The 18,295-nt window shown below is 45.7% G+C and overlaps 1 protein-coding gene across 3 annotated transcripts in view; it reads left to right on the forward strand.

The window, feature by feature from the left end:
* The window catches only part of RABGAP1 (RAB GTPase activating protein 1), a 99,648-nt gene that overhangs the window by 71,656 nt on the left and 9,697 nt on the right, over positions 1-18,295 (forward strand). Inside the window, exons 17-21 of one of the 3 annotated variants that reach the window (XM_058159259.1) lie at positions 3,190-3,333; positions 4,590-4,631; positions 12,141-12,269; positions 15,485-15,577; positions 17,398-17,508. In XM_058159259.1, the coding sequence (XP_058015242.1) occupies positions 3,190-3,333; positions 4,590-4,631; positions 12,141-12,269; positions 15,485-15,577; positions 17,398-17,508 (519 nt within the window). Of the gene's footprint in view, positions 1-3,189; positions 3,334-4,589; positions 4,632-11,456; positions 11,499-12,140; positions 12,270-15,484; positions 15,578-16,112; positions 16,268-17,397; positions 17,509-18,295 lie in introns of those variants that run through there. The other 2 variants (XM_058159258.1, XM_058159260.1) reach the window with 2 other exon arrangements.

An 18,295-nucleotide genomic window follows, 5' to 3' on the forward strand; every position in this document is an offset into this window, starting at 1 on the left:
CTATTCTATTCTATTCTATTCTATTCTATTCTATTTTTATTTCTCTTCTCTTCTTTCCTTCCTGCCCTCCCTCCATTTCTTCTTTTCTCTCTCCTTCCTTCCTTCTCTCCCTTTCTTCTCCACTTTTTTCTTTATTTCCTTCCCTCCCTTTCTTCTTCTCTTCTCTTTCCTTCCTTCCCTCTCTCTTCTGCACGCCATGCCTTCTCTTCTCTTCTCTTCTCTTCTCTTCTCTTCTCTTCTCTTCTCTTCTCTTCTCTTCTCTTTTCTCTTCTTATTTCTTTCCTGCCCTCCCTCCCTCTGTTTCTTCTTTCTCTCTCATTCCTTCTCTCCCTTTCTTCTCCACTTTTTTCTTTCTCTTTCTTTCTTTCCTTCCTTCCCTCCCTCCCTCCCTTTCTTCTCTCTCCTTTCTCCCTTCTCTCTTCTGCAGGCCATCTCTTCCCTTCCCTTCCCTTCCCTTCCCTTCCCTTCCCTTCCCTTCCCTTCCCTTCCCTTCCCTTCTCTTCTCTTCTCTTCTCTTAAGTCTAAGTCTCCCTTCCAAACAGCTGCTCAGCTTTACTCAGGAGAAGAGTGCCAAAGAAAAGACAGGCAGTCACAGCACCCTCAAAAGATCTCCTTGTAGCTGGGTGCTTCCTGCCGTCTTTCCTGAGTAGCTTCACCTCGCCTTTTCTTCAACTGCGATCCCCAGGCGTCTCTTGAGAGAACCATCATTCCTTCCTCTCTAAATATATATACCGTATTTTTCAGAGTATAAGACACACTTTCTCTCCCCACCCCCCTTAAAAGTGGGTCAAAATTTCGGTGCGTCTTATAGACCGAATACGGGCCTGTTTTTGGCCTCCCGAACCCTCTGCGCATCGCGTTTTCTCCCTCCCCGGCCCCCAGAAGCGGGCCAAAAAGGGGTGCATTTTTGGCAAAAACGGGACATGCGGAGCACTGCAGAGTGCTTCTGAGGGCCAAAGAGGGCGAAAACGCGATGCACGGAGGCTAAAAACTAATTTTTTTTTCTTGTTTTCCTCCTGTAAATCTAGGTGCATCTTATAGTCCGAAAAAAATACGGTATTTTTAATTGTTCTGCTAGGAAACAGTGTGGGCAAAGCTGCGGGAGTCCACAATAGAGAGGTGGTGAAGACTGCTTTGCTGGCTGAGGGATTCTGGGAGTTGAAGTCCCCAAGTCTTAAAGTTGCTGAGGTTGGAGACCCCTGATCTGGAGGGTGGGGGTTTTTTTTTTAGTGGTGTTGGGATAATGACGTTACAGTAGTCCCCGACCGTTCAATGTTACGACGACCCTGAAAAGAGTGACTTTTTAAAAAAAAATATTTTATTAAACTTTTTTTACATTAAAAACATAGAAAAAAAGAAAAAAAAAGAAAAGGTTATATCACTTAACACAGTGGTTCTCAACCTTTATAGTGCTGCGACCCCTTTAATACAATTCCCCACGATGTGGCGACCCCAACCATAAAATTATTTTCGTTTTGAATTGATCGCGCCTGAAGCCGTATTGGCTAGCGATCTGAACTGCTTGCGATTGCCTTGAGGACGGAGGCATTAAAGCGGAGACTCCTCCCCTATTAAGTTTATCTATCGCGCCTGAAGCCAGATTAGGCTAGCGATTGGGAGCGATTGCAGCTGGCTTGAGAGGGAGACATCAGAGCAAAGATTTCTCTCTTTTTTAATTCATCGCGCCTGAAGCGATTTGAAGAGCCTGCAGCTGGCTTGTGGAGTCAACCATTGGAGCGCGATTTTTCGACTCGCAAGTATACTTCCCGTATTTCCGATGGTCTTAGGCGACCCCTGGCAAATCGTCATTCGACCCCCAACAGGGTCCCGACCCACAGGTTGAGAACCGCTGACTTAACAGCTATTTGTGGTGTTTTTCTTATAACAATAATTTGTGCAATGATTACAAACATTGAATTGTATATATTTGCGTTCTTGTTTTATCTATTGTTTATACTTAGTAACTAACTATCCTTGTCTATCTCCTTTCTATCCGTTTATACCACTGTTCCCATATATTATAAAATACCGATGTCTCTTTATCTTTTAAACTCAGCATTAGTTTGTCCATTTCTGCGCAATTCATGATATTTTGTATAACAAGTTTCTCCGTAGGTATACATGGCTGTTTCCAACATTGAGCGAAGGCCATCCTAGCAGCAGTTAATATGAGTAGTATTAAATACTTCGTGCTCTTCACATATATTTTTTTGAAAATCCCCAATAAAAAAAGTTTCGGTTCTAGATCCAATTGTTCATTCGTGATTTCCTGTAGCCACTCTAATTTTTAACCAATATTTATGGGATTCGGGGCAAAAAGAGTGACTTTTATGACCGTTTTCCACTCTTAACGACCGTTGCAGCATCCCCGTGCTGATGGGATCCCAAATTTGGCATACTGACTTCTATTTATGATGGTCGCAGTGTCCCTGAACATCTTGTGGCAAGGAAGGTCATAAAACAGGGCAAACTCGCTTAAACGTTAGCACAGGGGTCGGCAAACCTTAGACACTCAAAAGAGCCATTTTGGAGCCATTTCCCACCGAAAAGAAAACACCGGGAGCCACAAAAACCCTTTTGATATCTAAAATAAAGTTAACGCTGTGCATTTATCGTTTTTTTACCTTTATGCTCTGTATAAAAAAACAAAACTACAGTGTGTTGCATTTATGAAATCGATGACCTGCTACAGAGAAAGCACGTTTTTATTTCTCCGCGCAACAAAAACATTTCATTTATTTATTTATGTATAATTTAATTTCTATACCGCCCTTCTCCCGAAGGACTCAGGGCGGTTTACAGCCATATTTAAAAACACAAAATGCAAACAGCAAGTTTAAAACAGAATTAAAAACAAATATTTTAATAGGCCGAATCCAACTAAAACGGTCATAGACCGACATAAAACCCATTTAAAATTGCAATTTAAAATTACGCTTAGGCCAGTAATTTTGAACTCCAGGCCAAAAAAAAAAAAAAGGATGGAAAAGCCGGCAGGTATCGCTCATTGGCGGTTGTGACGCATATTTTGAGCAACGGAGCCGCAGCAGAGGGATCGGAAAGAGCCACAGGCGGCTGACCCCTGCGTTAGCAACAGAAATGTTGGGCTCCATTGCGGCCGTAAGTCGAGGACTTCCCGTATTTCAGTGCCGGGTCGGTTTCTCAGTGTCTTCCCTCTTTCCGTTTCAGGAATACATCCCCGATCTCTACAGCCACTTCCTCGATATCAACTTGGAAGCCCACATGTATGCTTCCCAGTGGTTCCTAACCCTTTTTACCGCAAAATTCCCCCTCTACATGGTCTTCCATATCATCGACCTGCTGCTGTGCGAGGTAGGGGTGCCCACCCACCCAAACTCCGCCAAAGCTGGCCCCAGGCCCCCCCCCCAAAAAAAACCCAGCTGCCTGGGAAAGGTTTTTTTGTTTGTTACCAGATGTAGAACTGGGAAAGGAGGGCTGAGAACACCTGGATCTGGTTGAGGTTTCCTTCCTCTCTCCCTCCCTCCCTCCCTTCCTTCCTCTCTCCCTTCTTTTTTTAATTCACACCCAGGATACTTTTCCTTCCTGCCTTCCTCCCTCCCTCCCTTCCTTCCTCTCTCCCTTCTTTTTTTAATTCCCACCCAGGATACTTTTCCTTCCTGCCTTCCTCCCTCCCTCCCTTCCTTCTGACTTATCTTCTTTCTTTCTTTCTTTCCTTCCTTCCTTCTTCCTACCTACCTTCTTTCTTTCCTTCGTCCTCCCTTTTCTCCTTCCTTCCTACCTACCTACTTGCCTAACTATCTTCTTTCTTTCCTTCCTTCCTTCCTTCCTTCCTTCCTTCCTTCCTTCCTTCCTTCCTACCTACCTACCTATCTTCTTTTTTTCCTTCCTTCCTTCCTTCCTCTCTTCTCTTCCTTCCTTCCATCCATCCATCCTTCCTTCCTATCTTCTTTCTTTCTTCCTTCCTTTCTTCTCTCTCTTCCTTCCTACCTACCTACTGACTTACTTAGCTACCTATTTTCCTTCCTTCCTTCTTCCTACCTACCTTCTTTCTTCCCTTCGTCCTCCCTTTTCTCCTTCCTTCCTTCCTACCTACTTGCCTAACTATCTTCTTTCTTTCTTTCTTTCCTTCCTTCCTACCTACCTACCTACCTACCTATCTTCTTTCTTTCCTTCCTTCCCTCCTTCCATCCTTCCTACCTATCTTCTTTCTTTCCTTCCTTCCTTCCTTCCTTCCTTCCTTCCTTCCATCCATCCATCCTTCCTTCCTATCTTTCTTTCCTTTCTTCTTACCTATCTTTCTCCTTCCTTCCTACCTACCTACTGACTTACTTAGCTACCTATTTTCCTTCCTTCCTTTCTTCTTCCCTATCTCCTTCCTTCATTCCTTCCTTCCTACCTACCTACCTTCTTCCATATCTCCTTCCTTCCTTCCTTCCTTCCTTCCTTCCTTCCTTCCTTCCTTCCTTCCTTCCTTCCTTCCTTCCTTCTCGGCTGCTTGGGCGGGGGGTTGGACTAGATGACCTACAAGGTCCCTTCCAACTCTGTTCAGCCGTTAAACCTGTGGACATTTAGGGGTTTTTTTTATCCCCTTCTCTTTTCTTTTACAGGGCATCAGTGTTATTTTCAACGTCGCACTTGGACTGTTAAAAGTGAGTATGACCATTTCCGGGCCAAGTCTTACCATTCCTGCCGGGCTCTTCAACCACGAGGCAGGCCGAGCTGAGACAGCTGGAATTTGAATTCCTTGGGGATCAGAATCGTTTCAGCCTCAAGTCCAAGGAGCTACCAAGAGGCGGAGGGGGAGTTGGGAAGCATGGGCTTGCTGATATTCCTGGGACCTTCCTCCCGTTGCTCCGGATCTTTCTTAACTTGGGGGGTTGCCGGAAAGGATTGGAGTCCCAAACCGAATCAGGAAATGGGTTGGGGAGGCCGAGAGAGGCTCTGCGGTTCTCTCGCACACTAAATTGGCGGCACCAATTTTGTGCAAGAGTTTTGTCCTCTAGAGCAGGGGGTCTCCAACCTTGTCAACTTTTAAGACTTGTGGACTTCAACTCCCAGAGTACCTCAGCCAGCTTTGCTGGAGAGTTGAAGTCCAGAAGTCTAAAAGTGCCAAGGTTGGAGACCCCTGGATGAGATGACCTACAAGGTCCCTTCCAACTCTGTTCATCTGTCAAACAGACTCTTTTTGCCTAGTTCTGGGTTTGAGGTGGAGCCGAAAGGCTTGCCGACCGGTAATTTCTCCTCTCTCTCTCTCTCTCTCTCTCCCACACCCCGCATGTTCCTAGACCACCAGGGACGACTTGCTGCTGACAGACTTTGAGGGGGCTTTAAAATTCTTCCGAGTGCAGCTCCCCAAGAGGTACCGCTCGGAGGAAAACGCCAAGAAACTGATGGAGCTGGCATGTAGCATGAAGGTAACTGGGTGGGACCAGTCCGGAGGGAGGAGGGGGGGGTAGATCTCCATCTCTTCCGAGGAGGGGGCTGCAGCCGCATCTCGGTGTTCACACACACACACAAACACACACCTTTTGTTCTGGAAGGCTTTCTTGAGAGAGGACCCGTTGGGGGGACCAAGCTGGCTGAGTCTCTCTGCCTTGGGTCAGGTCTGAAAAGCAAACCAAGATGGACGAGGCAAAGGGAGGGACAGCCCAGCTTTGCAAACGGGTTTTTTTTTTTAAAAAAAAGTGTGAATGTGACCAGATGCGGAACTGGGAAAGGAGGGCTGAGGGCATCTGGGGACACCTGGATCTCTCAAGGAAGTCTGTTTCACCAGCCCTGGTTGAGGTTTCCTTCCTTCCTTCCTCCTACCTTCTTTCCTTTCCTCTTTCCTCCTACCTACCTACCTTTTCTCCTTCCTTCCTTCCTTCCTTCCTTCTTTCCTTCCTACCCGCCTTCCTTCCTTCCCTCCCTCCCTCCCTCCTTCCTTCCTTCCTCCTACCTGCCTTTCTCCTTCCTTCCTACCTTCCTTTCCTCCTTTCCCTCTTTCTCCTTCCTCCCAGCTACCTACCTTTTCTCCTTCCTTCCTTCCTTCCTTCCTACCTTTCTCCTTCCTTCCTTCCTTCCTTCCTCCTCCTTCCTCCTTCTCCTTCCTCCTACCTACCTACCTTTCTCCTTCCTTCCTTCCTCCTTCCTTCCTTCTTTCCTTCCTCCTCCTTCCTTCCTTCCTCCTCCTCCTCCTTCCTTCCTTCCTTCCTCCCACCTGCCTTTCTCCTTCCTTCCTACCTTCCTTCCTCCTTTCCCTCTTCTCCTTCCTCCTACCTACCTTTCTCCTTCCTTCCTTCCTTCCTTCCTTCCTTCCTTCCTTCCTTCCTTCCTCCTCCTTCCTCCTTCTCCTTCCTCCTCCTCCTCCTTCCTCCTTCCTTCCTTCCTCCTTCCTTCCTTCCTTCCTTCTTTCTTCCTTCCTACCCTCCTTCCCTCCCTCCCTCCCTCCTTCCTTTCTTCCTCCTACCTGCCTTTCTCCTTCCTACCTACCTTCCTTTCCTCCTTTCCCTTTCTCCTTCCTCCTACCTACCTACCTTTTCTCTTTTCTTCCTTTCTTCCTTCCTTCCTTCCTTCCTTCTCCTTCCTTCCTACCTGCCTACCCACCTTTCTCCTTCTTCCTTCCTTCCTTTTCTCCTTCTTTCCTTCCTACCTTCCTTCCTCCTCCTTTCCCTCCTTCTCCTTCCTCCTAACCTACCTACCTTTTCTCCTTCCTTCCTTTTCTCCTTCCTTCCTTCCTTCCTTCCCTCCTTCTCCTTCCTTCCTACCTACCTTTCTCTCTCCTTCCTTCTTTCCTTCCTTTCCTTCCTCCTTCCTTCCTTCCTCCTTCCTTCTTTCCTTCTACCTACCTTCTCCTTCCTCCCTCCCTCCGTTTCACTCTGATATAGTGTTCTTTTTGTGGCCTGTTTTTGGCCTCCCGAACCCTCTGCGATCGCGCTTTCTCCTCCTGCCCCAGAAGCGGGCCAAAAGTGCATTTTGGCAAAACGGGACATGCGGAGCACTGCAGAGTGCTTCTGAGGGCCAAAGAGGGCGAAAACGCGATGCACGGAGGCTAAAAAGTAATTTTTTTTTTCTTGTTTTCCTCCTGTAAATCTAGGTGCATCTTATAGTCCGAAAAAAATACGGTATTTTTAATTGTTCTGCTAGGAAACAGTGTGGGCAAAGCTGCGGGAGTCCACAATAGAGAGGTGGTGAAGACTGCTTTGCTGGCTGAGGGATTCTGGGAGTTGAAGTCCCCAAGTCTTAAAGTTGCTGAGGTTGGAGACCCCTGATCTGGAGGGTGGGGTTTTTTTTTTTAGTGGTGTTGGGATAATGACGTTACAGGTAGTCCCCGACCGTTCAATGTTACGACGACCCTGAAAAGAGTGACTTTTTAAAAAAAAAAATTTTATTAAACTTTTTTTACATTAAAAACATAGAAAAAAAGAAAAGGTTATATCACTTAACACAGTGGTTCTCAACCTTTATAGTGCTGCGACCTCTTTAATATAATTCCACGATGTATGACTAACCATAAAATTATTTTCGTTTTGAATTGATCGCGCCTGAAGCCAGATTAGGCTAGCGATCTGAACTGCTGCGATTGCCTTGAGGACGGAGGCATTAAAGCGGAGACTCCTCCCCTATTAAGTTTATCTATCGCGCCTGAAGCCAGATTAGGCTAGCGATTGGGAGCGATTGCAGCTGGCTTGAGAGGGAGACATCAGAGCAAAGATTTCTCTTTAATTCATCGCGCCTGAAGCGATTTGAAGAGCCTGCAGCTGGCTTGTGGAGTCAACCATTGAGCGCGATTTTCGACTGCAAGTATACTTCCCAGATTCCGATGGTCTTAGGCGACCCTGGCAAATCGTCATTCGACCCCCAACAGGGTCCCGACCCACAGGTTGAGTAGAACCGCTGACTTAACAGCTATTTGTGGTGTTTTTCTTATAACAATAATTTGTGCAATGATTACAAACATTGAATTGTATATATTTGCGTTCTTGTTTTATCTATTGTTTATACTTAGTAACTAACTATCCTTGTCTATCTCCTTTCTATCCGTTTATACCACTTTTCCCATATATTATAAAATACCGATGTCTCTTTATCTTTTAAACTCAGCATTAGTTTGTCCATTTCTGCGCAGTTCATGACCTCTTGTATAACAAGTTTCTCCGTAGGTATACATGGCTGTTTCCAACATTGAGCGAAGGCCATCCTAGCAGCAGTTAATATGAGTAGTATTAAATACTTCGTGCTCTTCACATATATTTTTTTGAAAATCCCCAATAAAAAAAGTTTCGGTTCTAGATCCAATTGTTCATTCGTGATTTCCTGTAGCCACTCTAATTTTTAACCAATATTTATGGGATTCGGGGCAAAAAGAGTGACTTTTATGACCGTTTTCCACTCTTAACGACCGTTGCAGCATCCCCGTGCTGATGGGATCCCAAATTTGGCATACTGACTTCTATTTATGATGGTCGCAGTGTCCCTGAACATCTTGTGGCAAGGAAGGTCATAAAACAGGGCAAACTCGCTTAAACGTTAGCACAGGGGTCGGCAAACCTTAGACACTCAAAAGAGCCATTTTGGAGCCATTTCCCACCGAAAAGAAAACACCGGGAGCCACAAAAACCCTTTTGATATCTAAAATAAAGTTAACGCTGTGCATTTATCGTTTTTTTACCTTTATGCTCTGTATAAAAAAACAAAACTACAGTGTGTTGCATTTATGAAATCGATGACCTGCTACAGAGAAAGCACGTTTTTATTTCTCCGCGCAACAAAAACATTTCATTTATTTATTTATGTATAATTTAATTTCTATACCGCCCTTCTCCCGAAGGACTCAGGGCGGTTTACAGCCATATTTAAAAACACAAAATGCAAACAGCAAGTTTAAAACAGAATTAAAAACAAATATTTTAATAGGCCGAATCCAACTAAAACGGTCATAGACCGACATAAAACCCATTTAAATTGTAATTTACAAAAAAAAAAAAAAGGATGGAAAAGCCGGCAGGTATCCCTCATTGGCGGTTGTGACGCATATTTTGAGCAACGGAGCCGCAGCAGAGGGATCGGATAGAGCCACAGGCGGCTGACCCCTGCGTTAGCAACAGAAATGTTGGGCTCCATTGCGGCCGTAAGTCGAGGACTTCCCGTATTTCAGTGCCGGGTCGGTTTCTCAGTGTCTTCCCTCTTCCGCTTCAGGAATACATCCCGATCTCTACAGCCACTTCTCGATATCAACTTGGAAGCCCACATGTATGCTTCCCAGTGGTTCCTAACCTTTTACCGCAAAATTCCCCTCTACATGGTCTTCCATATCATCGACCTGTTGCTGTGCGAGGTAGGTGCCCACCCACCCAAACTCCTAAAGCTGGCCCCAGGCCCCCCAAAAACCCAGCTGCCTGGGAAAGGTTTTTGTTTGTTACCAGATGTAGAACTGGGAAAGGAGGGGCTGGGAACACCTGGATCTGGTTGAGGTTTCCTTCCTCTCTCCTCCCTCCTCCCTTCCTTCCTCTCTCCTTCTTTTTAATTCACACCCAGGATACTTTTCCTTCCTTCCTCCTACCTACCTACCTACCTTCTTTCTTTCTTTCTTTCTTTCTTCTTCCTCTTTCTTGCCTTACCCGAGGTACATCTCAGGCTGCCTCTGAGACTTGCACTCATACGTCCGTGTGATGACCCAGGGCACGGCACCGAGATAACACAAACAGCTGGCAGTTCAAATTATTGCTCCAAACGTCCCCAAACACTACCATGTTTCTGGCAAGTCCCAGAGCAAAGTGATGACAAACCCCCCATACAAACCTCAAGCAGCCTCTGGCTGCATTTAATCCAGCCCAGCCCTGTCTGCACCAAGGCTGCACAGCAATAAATCCAAATTCTTTTTTTTTTTTAATTTGCATTTATATCCCGCCCTTCTCCGAAGACTCAGGGCGGCTTACACTATGTCAAGCAATAGTCTTCATCCTTTTGTATATTATATACAAAGTCAACTTATTGCCCCCAACAATCTGGGTCGTCATTTTACCTACCTTATAAAGGATGGAAGGCTGAGTCAACCTTGGGCCTGGTGGGACTTGAACCTGCAGTAATTGCAAGCAGCTGTGTTAATAACAGCAGTCTGAGCCACCAGAGGCCCATTTGACCAATCAAGGGCAAATCAGGAAGCAAAAGTTCCAGATAATTAGTCCAGAACGCCAGAAAGAATGCAAAGACTCTTGGAAGGTTCAAACGTTGTTTGTTCCCGACAAATGCCCCTCCCCACAGCTTCTCCTTAAGTCTCATTCCCCAGGTGTGCCTTGTGAAGATGGGCGGGGCATTGTTGTTCATGCCTTCTCTCCACTCTCCGAGCCCCCGGATCAGGAGGGGGTGGTCCTTGCTCTTCAACAGAGCTCTGTCTCTCATTGTCAGCTTGCCTCCTATCAGTGTTTAAGAAAATAAAGACCCAACTCCATCAGTTTGAAGAGATTGGTAATTTTTACTAAACACGTCCGGTTGCAAGGAAAGCAAAGCCAGAATGAAAGTAATTATAATTGTATAAAAGTATTTCCTCTCTTGAACCCTCCTCCCTCCAGAGTTCAAACAGTCATAGTCCTATGTCCTCTTCCTCCTTCCTTCTTCCTACCTACCTTCTTTCTTTCCTTCGTCCTCCCTTTTCTCCTTCCTTCCTACCTACCTACCTTTCTCCTTCCTTCCTTCCTTCCTTCCTTCCTTCCTTCCTCCTACCTACCTACCTATCTTCTTTCTTTTTTTCCTTCCTTCCTTCCTTCCTATCTACCTTTCTCCTTCCTTCCTTCCATCCATCCATCCATCCTTCCTTCCTATCTTTCTTTCCTTTCTTCTTACCTATCTTTCTTCTTCCTTCCTTCCTACCTACTGACTTACTTTGCTACCTATTTTCCTTCCTTCTTCCTACCTACCTTCTTTCCTTCCTTCCTTCCTATCTTTCTCCTTCCTTCCTTCCTACCTACTTGCCTAACTATCTTCTTTCTTCTTCCTTCCTTCCTTCCTACCTACCTACCTACCTACCTACCTATCTTCTTTCTTTCCTTCCTTCCCTCCTTCCATCCTTCCTACCTATCTTCTTTCTTTCCTTCCTTCCTTCCTTCCTTCCTTCCTTCCTTCCATCCATCCATCCTTCCTTCCTATCTTCTTTCTTTCTTTCTTTCCTTCCTTCCTCCTTCCTTCCTACCTACCTACTGACTTACTTAGCTACCTATTTTCCTTCCTTCCTTCCTTCCTTCCTTCCATCCATCCATCCTTCCTTCATTCCTTCCTTCCTACCTACCTACCTTCTTCCCTATCTCCTTCCTTCCTTCCTTCCTTCCTTCCTTCCTTCCTTCCTTCCTTCCTTCCTTCCTTCCTTCCTTCCTTCCTTCTCGGCTGCTTGGGCGGGGGGTTGGACTAGATGACCTACAAGGTCCCTTCCAACTCTGTTCAGCCGTTAAACCTGTGGACATTTAGGGGTTTTTTTTATCCCCTTCTCTTTTCTTTTACAGGGCATCAGTGTTATTTTCAACGTCGCACTTGGACTGTTAAAAGTGAGTATGACCATTTCCGGGCCAAGTCTTACCATTCCTGCCGGGCTCTTCAACCACGAGGCAGGCCGAGCTGAGACAGCTGGAATTTGAATTCCTTGGGGATCAGAATCGTTTCAGCCTCAAGTCCAAGGAGCTACCAAGAGGCGGAGGGGGAGTTGGGAAGCATGGGCTTGCTGATATTCCTGGGACCTTCCTCCCGTTGTTCCGGATCTTTCTTAACTTGGGGGGTTGCCGGAAAGGATTGGAGTCCCAAACCGAATCAGGAGACGGGTTGGGGAGGCCGAGAGAGGCTCTGCGGTTCTCTCGCACACTAAATTGGCAGCACCAATTTTGTGCAAGAGTTTTGTCCCCTAGAGCAGGGGGTCTCCAACCTTGTCAACTTTTAAGACTTGTGGACTTCAACTCCCAGAGTACCTCAGCCAGCTTTGCTGGAGAGTTGAAGTCCAGAAGTCTAAAAGTGCCAAGGTTGGAGACCCCTGGATGAGATGACCTACAAGGTCCCTTCCAACTCTGTTCATCTGTCAAACAGACTCTTTTTGCCTAGTTCTGGGTTTGAGGTGGAGCCGAAAGGCTTGCCGACCGGTAATTTCTCCTCTCTCTCTCTCTCTCTCTTTCTCTCTCCCACACCCCGCATGTTCCTAGACCACCAGGGATGACTTGCTGCTGACAGACTTTGAGGGGGCTTTAAAATTCTTCCGAGTGCAGCTCCCCAAGAGGTACCGCTCGGAGGAAAACGCCAAGAAACTGATGGAGCTGGCATGTAGCATGAAGGTAACTCTGGGTGGGACCAGTCCGGAGGGAGGAGGGGGGGGTAGATCTCCATCTCTTCCGAGGAGGGGGCTGCAGCCGCATCTCGGTGTTCACACACACACACACACACACACACACCCCTCTCTTGTTCTGGAAGGCTTTCTTGAGAGACGACCCGTTGGGGGGACCAAGCTGGCTGAGTCTCTCTGCCTTGGGTCAGGTCTGAAAAGCAAACCAAGATGGACGAGGCAAAGGGAGGGACAGCCCAGCTTTGCAAACAGGTTTTTTTTTTTAAAAAAAGTGTGAATGTGACCAGATGCGGAACTGGGAAAGGAGGGCTGAGGGCATCTGGGGACACCTGGATCTCTCAAGGAAGTCTGTTTCACCAGCCCTGGTTGAGGTTTCCTTCCTTCCTTCCTCCTACCTACCTTTCCCCTTCCTTCCTTCTACCTTCTTTCCTTTCCTCTTTCCTCCTACCTACCTACCTTTTCTCCTTCCTTCCTTCCTTCCTTCCTTCCTTCCTACCTGCCTACCTTCCATCCTTCCTCCCTCCTTGCTTCCTTCCTCCTACCTGCCTTTCTCCTTCCTTCCTACCTTCCTTTCCTCCTTTCCCTCTTTCTCCTTCCTCCTACCTACCTACCTTTTCTCCTTCCTTCCTTCCTTCCTTCCTTTTCTCCTTCCTTCCTACCTTCCTTTCCTCCTCCTTTCCCTCCTTCTCCTTCCTCCTACCTACCTACCTTTTCTCCTTCCTTCCTTCCCTCCTTCCTTCCTTCTTTCCTTCCTACCCGCCTTCCTTCCTTCCCTCCCTCCCTCCCTCCTTCCTTCCTTCCTTCCTCCTACCTGCCTTTCTCCTTCCTTCCTACCTTCCTTCCTCCTTTCCTCTTCTCCTTCCTCCTACCTACCTACCTTTCTCCTTCCTTCCTTCCTTCCTTCCTTCCTTCCTTCCTTCCTTCCTTTCTTCCTTCCTTTTCTCCTTCCTTCCTTCCTACCTTCCTTTCCTCCTCCTTTCCCTCCTTCTCCTTCCTCCTACTTACCTACCTTTCTCCTTCCTTCCTTCCTCCTTCCTTCCTTCCTTCCTTCTTTCCTTCCTACCCTCCTTCCTTCCTCCTCCTCCCTCCTTCCTTTCTTCCTCCTACCTGCCTTTCTCCTTCCTACCTACCTTCCTTCCTCCTTTCCTCTTCTCCTTCCTCCCAGCTACCTACCTTTTCTCCTTCCTTCCTTTCTTCCTTCCTACCTTTCTTCTTCCTTTCTTCCTTCCTACCTGCCTACCTTCCTTTCTCCTTCTTTCCTTCCTTCCTTTTCTCCTTCCTACCTGCCTACCTTCCTTTCCTCCTTTCCCTCCTTCTCCTTCCTCCTAACCTACCTACCTTTTCTCCTTCCTTCCTTCCTTTTCTCCTTCCTTCCTTCCTTCCCTCCTTCTCCTTCCTTCCTACCTACCTATCTCTCTCCTTCCTTCTTTCCTTCCTTTCCTTCCTCCTTCCTTCCTTCCCTCCTTCCTTCTTTCCTTCTACCTACCTTTCTCCTTCCTCCCTCCCTCCCGTTTCACTCTGATATAGTGTTCTTTTTGTGGCCTGTTTTTTTTTTTTAAAAAGCAGCTAATGTGATCTTAATTTCCCTCCTGGGGAGCTGCTGGCCTTCCCTCGTGAGGCTCTCCCTTGGCCTTTCTCAACCTTGGCAACTTGAAGGCAATGGCTGGGGAATTCTGGGAGTTGAAGTCCACCGGGCTTCAAAGTTCCCACGGTTGAAAAATGCCGGTCTTTTTGTCTGTCTTATCTGACAAATTCCCCTTTTCCTCCTCTTTCCTTTTGTGTGTGCATACACACACACAAACACACACACAAACACACATGATCCCGAATAGCTCTTCTTCCTCAGGGTCACTAGAGGGAGCACCAGGATAAAGTTTAACAGAATTCACACAGCCGTTTTTCAGATCCAGCTTTGGCATCTCTACAGCCCAATCCACTGGTGCGCCTTACTTTTCAAATCTTCAGCAACTTCTAGCAAGCAAAAAGATTTTAGGAAAAGAACCTGTGAAAAGGGGGAAGAGAACAGTTTCGTCTAAAAACAGGATTATTTACAAGTAAGGCATGACCAGTGCTACCTGGAAGACTGGGAATTGTGTGATATTTCTTGAGTGTCAGGCTAGCTGTTTCCTTCCAACCTTTGTTCCCAAACTTCTGAAGTTCGACTCCCAGAATTCTTTGGGCGTTGCAGAGGATTCTGGACGTTGAAGTCCATCCATCTGGGTTTTCCAGCTGAACAAACAACACCTGAACCTTAGCGACCTTAAGCTGCGTGGACTTCAACTCCCAGAATTCCACATGGCTTAAAATTACCAGGGTTGAGAAAACCCTTCCTTAGACAAATAGTTGCCCATAAAAAGAAAGGAAGAGAAAGACCAGGAATTGAACTGGAATTATCTCCTCCTAGACTATCAACAGTAGAGACCTTCAAATTTCTGGGTTCTATCATATCTCGAGACTTAAAATGGACACAGAACATCAAAAACATCATCAAAAAAGCACAACAAAAAATGTTCTTTCTGCGCCAACTCAGAAAGCGCAACTGCCCAAGGAGCTGCTGATCTAGTTCTACAGAGGAATGATTGAGTCTGTCATTTGCACCTCTATAACTGTTCTATTCCAATTTCTATTTATTCTATTCCTATTCTATTCCTATTTCTATTCTGTTCTGTTCCATTCCGAATTCTATTCTATTCTATTCTATTCTATTCTATTCTATTCTATTCTTTATTTCATTCTTCTATTCCAATTTCTCTTCTCTTCTATTCTTTATTTCATTCTTCTATTCTATTCCAATTTCTCTTCTCTTCTCTTCTGATTTCTATTCTATTCTATTCCGATTTCTATTCCTATTCAGTCCTATTCCATTCCATTCCGAATTCTACTCTATTCCTATTCCTATTCCTATTCCTATTTCTATTCTATTCTATTCTATTCTATTCTATTCTATTCTATTCTATTCTATTCTATTCTATTCTATTCTATTCTATTCTATTCTTTATTTCATTCTTCTATTCTATTCTAATTTCTCTTCTTTTCTCTTCTGATTACTATTCTATTCTATTCCGATTTTTCTTTTCTATTCCGATTTCTATTCTATTCTATTCTATTCTATTCTATTCTATTCTATTCTATTCTATTCTATTCTATTCTATTCTATTCTATTCATTATTCTGTTGACGGAGTTCTAATATGTATTTTTTTTTTAAGATTAGCCAAAAGAAGTTGAAGAAATATGAGCGAGAATACCATACGATGCGGGAGCAGCAGGCTCAGCAGGAAGATCCCATCGAAAGGTTCGAGGTGAGGCTCTCCTGCTTCAGACTCTCACCCCTTGTGTGTAGAACTAGACAAGGGGTAGCACAAAGACAGAAAACCAGATCAAGACCGAGTCTTATCCCTATCGCAAAATCAACCAATTTATTGGCAACAAAAAACGGTCAAGATCCTGACCTTGAATCATTCGGCAATTCCCTGGTTATCTCTTCTCTTCTATTCTTTATTTCATTCTTCTATTCTATTCCAATTTCTCTTCTTTCTCTTCTTCTTCTTTCTCTTCTGATTTCTATTCCTATTCAGTCCTATTCCATTCCATTCCATTCCATTCCATTCCATTCCATTCCATTCCATTCCATTCCATTCCATTCCATTCCATTCCATTCCATTCCATTCCATTCCATTCTATTCTATTCTTTATTTCATTCTTCTATTCTATTCTAATTTCTCTTCTTTTCTCTTCTGATTACTATTCTATTCTATTCCGATTTTTCTTTTCTATTCCGATTTCTATTCTATTCTATTCTATTCTATTCTATTCTATTCTATTCTATTCTATTCTATTCTATTCTATTCTATTCATTATTCTGTTGACGGAGTTCTAATATGTATTTTTTTTTTAAGATTAGCCAAAAGAAGTTGAAGAAATATGAGCGAGAATACCATACGATGCGGGAGCAGCAGGCTCAGCAGGAAGATCCCATCGAAAGGTTTGAGGTGAGGCTCTCCTGCTTCAGACTCTCACCCCTTGTGTGTAGAACTAGACAAGGGGTAGCACAAAGACAGAAAACCGGATCCAGACCGAGTCTTATCCCCGTCGCAAAATAAACCAATTTATTGGCAACAAAAAACGGTCAAGATCCTGACCTTGACTCATTCGGCAATTCCCTGGTTTTCTCTTCTCTTTCTGACCTTTCATTTTTTTCATCTTCCTTCTGTGCAAACATGAGTCGGGCCTCACTTAGATGGCCTCTAAAACAGTGGTGGGATCCTCCCGGCTTAACAACCGGTTCGATGATTGTGCGATTCGCTGACGCACACATGTACAGTTTAAACAAATCTTCAATTCTGGGTTTCTTTGGAGGAGTAATCCAGCTGATTTTGTGCGGCAACTGGCTCTGCTGCGTGCATCAGCTGAGGAGATAAAGGTAGGAAAATAGCACAGGCAGGTGAGTGAGGCCCATCTGATCACCGGGGTGAATCAGTTCCACCCAGCTAATTGTCGGAGGTACCAGTTCGCTCCCAACTGATCGTCGGAGCTACCGGTTCGCTCCCAGCTGATTGTTGGAGCTACCAGTTCGCTCCCAGCTGATCGTCGGAGCTACCGGTTCGCTCCCAGCTGATTGTCAGAGCTACCGGTTCACGCCCAGCTGATTGTTGGAGCTACCAGTTCGCTCCCAGCTGATCGTCGGAGCTACCGGTTCACGCCCAGCTGATCGTCGGAGCTACCGGTTCGCTCCCAGCGTATTGTTGGAGTTACCGGTTCGCTCCCAGCAGATCGTCGGAGCTACCGGTTCGTGCCCAGCTGATTGTTGGAGCTACTGGTTTGCGCCCAGCTAATCGTCGGAGCTACTGATTCGCCCGAACCGGTCCGAACCGGTAGAATCCCACCACTGCTCTAAAACCTGAAGCACCCAGAGCTATTTTTGCAAATTTGGTCTCCCTTCCTACACACCTGGGTTGCCAGTGCTGTTTTCAGCTGCTTTCAAGATGTTGGCTAACCATTTATCTGAAGTGGTGTAGGGTTTCCTGCCTAAGCAGGGGGTTGGACTAGAAGACCTCCAAGGTCCCTTCCAACTCTTGCTATTCTAAGGGTTCACACCTGCCCCCTTTTTGCACCCTTTCAGAGAGAAAACCGACGCTTGCAGGAAGCCAACATGAGGCTGGAGCAGGAAAATGACGACCTGGCCCATGAATTGGTGACTAGCAAGATCGCCCTGCGGAAGGACTTGGACAACGTAAGGCTTTCTCTCCTCTCCCTCCTGCATGATCAGCATTTTTAGTACAACTCAACTCTGCTTGTTAGAGAAGCGAAATTTTCCTGGGCATCTTCTAGCTCATGTGCTTATCCAGTCATTTATTTTCCTTTGATTCTGTTGTTCCATTCTCCACTTCTCCTCCTCCTCCTCCTCCTCCCTCTTCTCCTTTTTCTCCTTCTCTTCTTCCTCTTTCTTGCCTTACCCGAGGTACATCTCAGGCTGCCTCTGAGACTTGCACTCATACGTCCGTGTGATGACCCAGGGCACGGCACCGAGATAACACAAACAGCTGGCAGTTCAAATTATTGCTCCAAACGTCCCCAAACACTACCATGTTTCTGGCAAGTCCCAGAGCAAAGTGATGACAAACCCCCCATACAAACCTCAAGCAGCCTCTGGCTGCATTTAATCCAGCCCAGCCCTGTCTGCACCAAGGCTGCACAGCAATAAATCCAAATTCTTTTTTTTTTTAATTTGCATTTATATCCCGCCCTTCTCCGAAGACTCAGGGCGGCTTACACTGTGTTAAGCAATAGTCTTCATCCATTTGTATATTATATACAAAGTCAACTTATTGCCCCCAACAATCTGGCTCCTCATTTTACCTACCTTATAAAGGATGGAAGGCTGAGTCAACCTTGGGCCTGGTGGGACTTGAACCTGCAGTAATTGCAAGCAGCTGTGTTAATAACAGCAGTCTGAGCCACCAGAGGCCCATTTGACCAATCAAGGGCAAATCAGGAAGCAAAAGTTCCAGATAATTAGT

This window comes from Ahaetulla prasina, chromosome 16 (assembly GCF_028640845.1).
Source record: "Ahaetulla prasina isolate Xishuangbanna chromosome 16, ASM2864084v1, whole genome shotgun sequence".
NCBI lineage: Eukaryota > Metazoa > Chordata > Lepidosauria > Squamata > Colubridae > Ahaetulla > Ahaetulla prasina.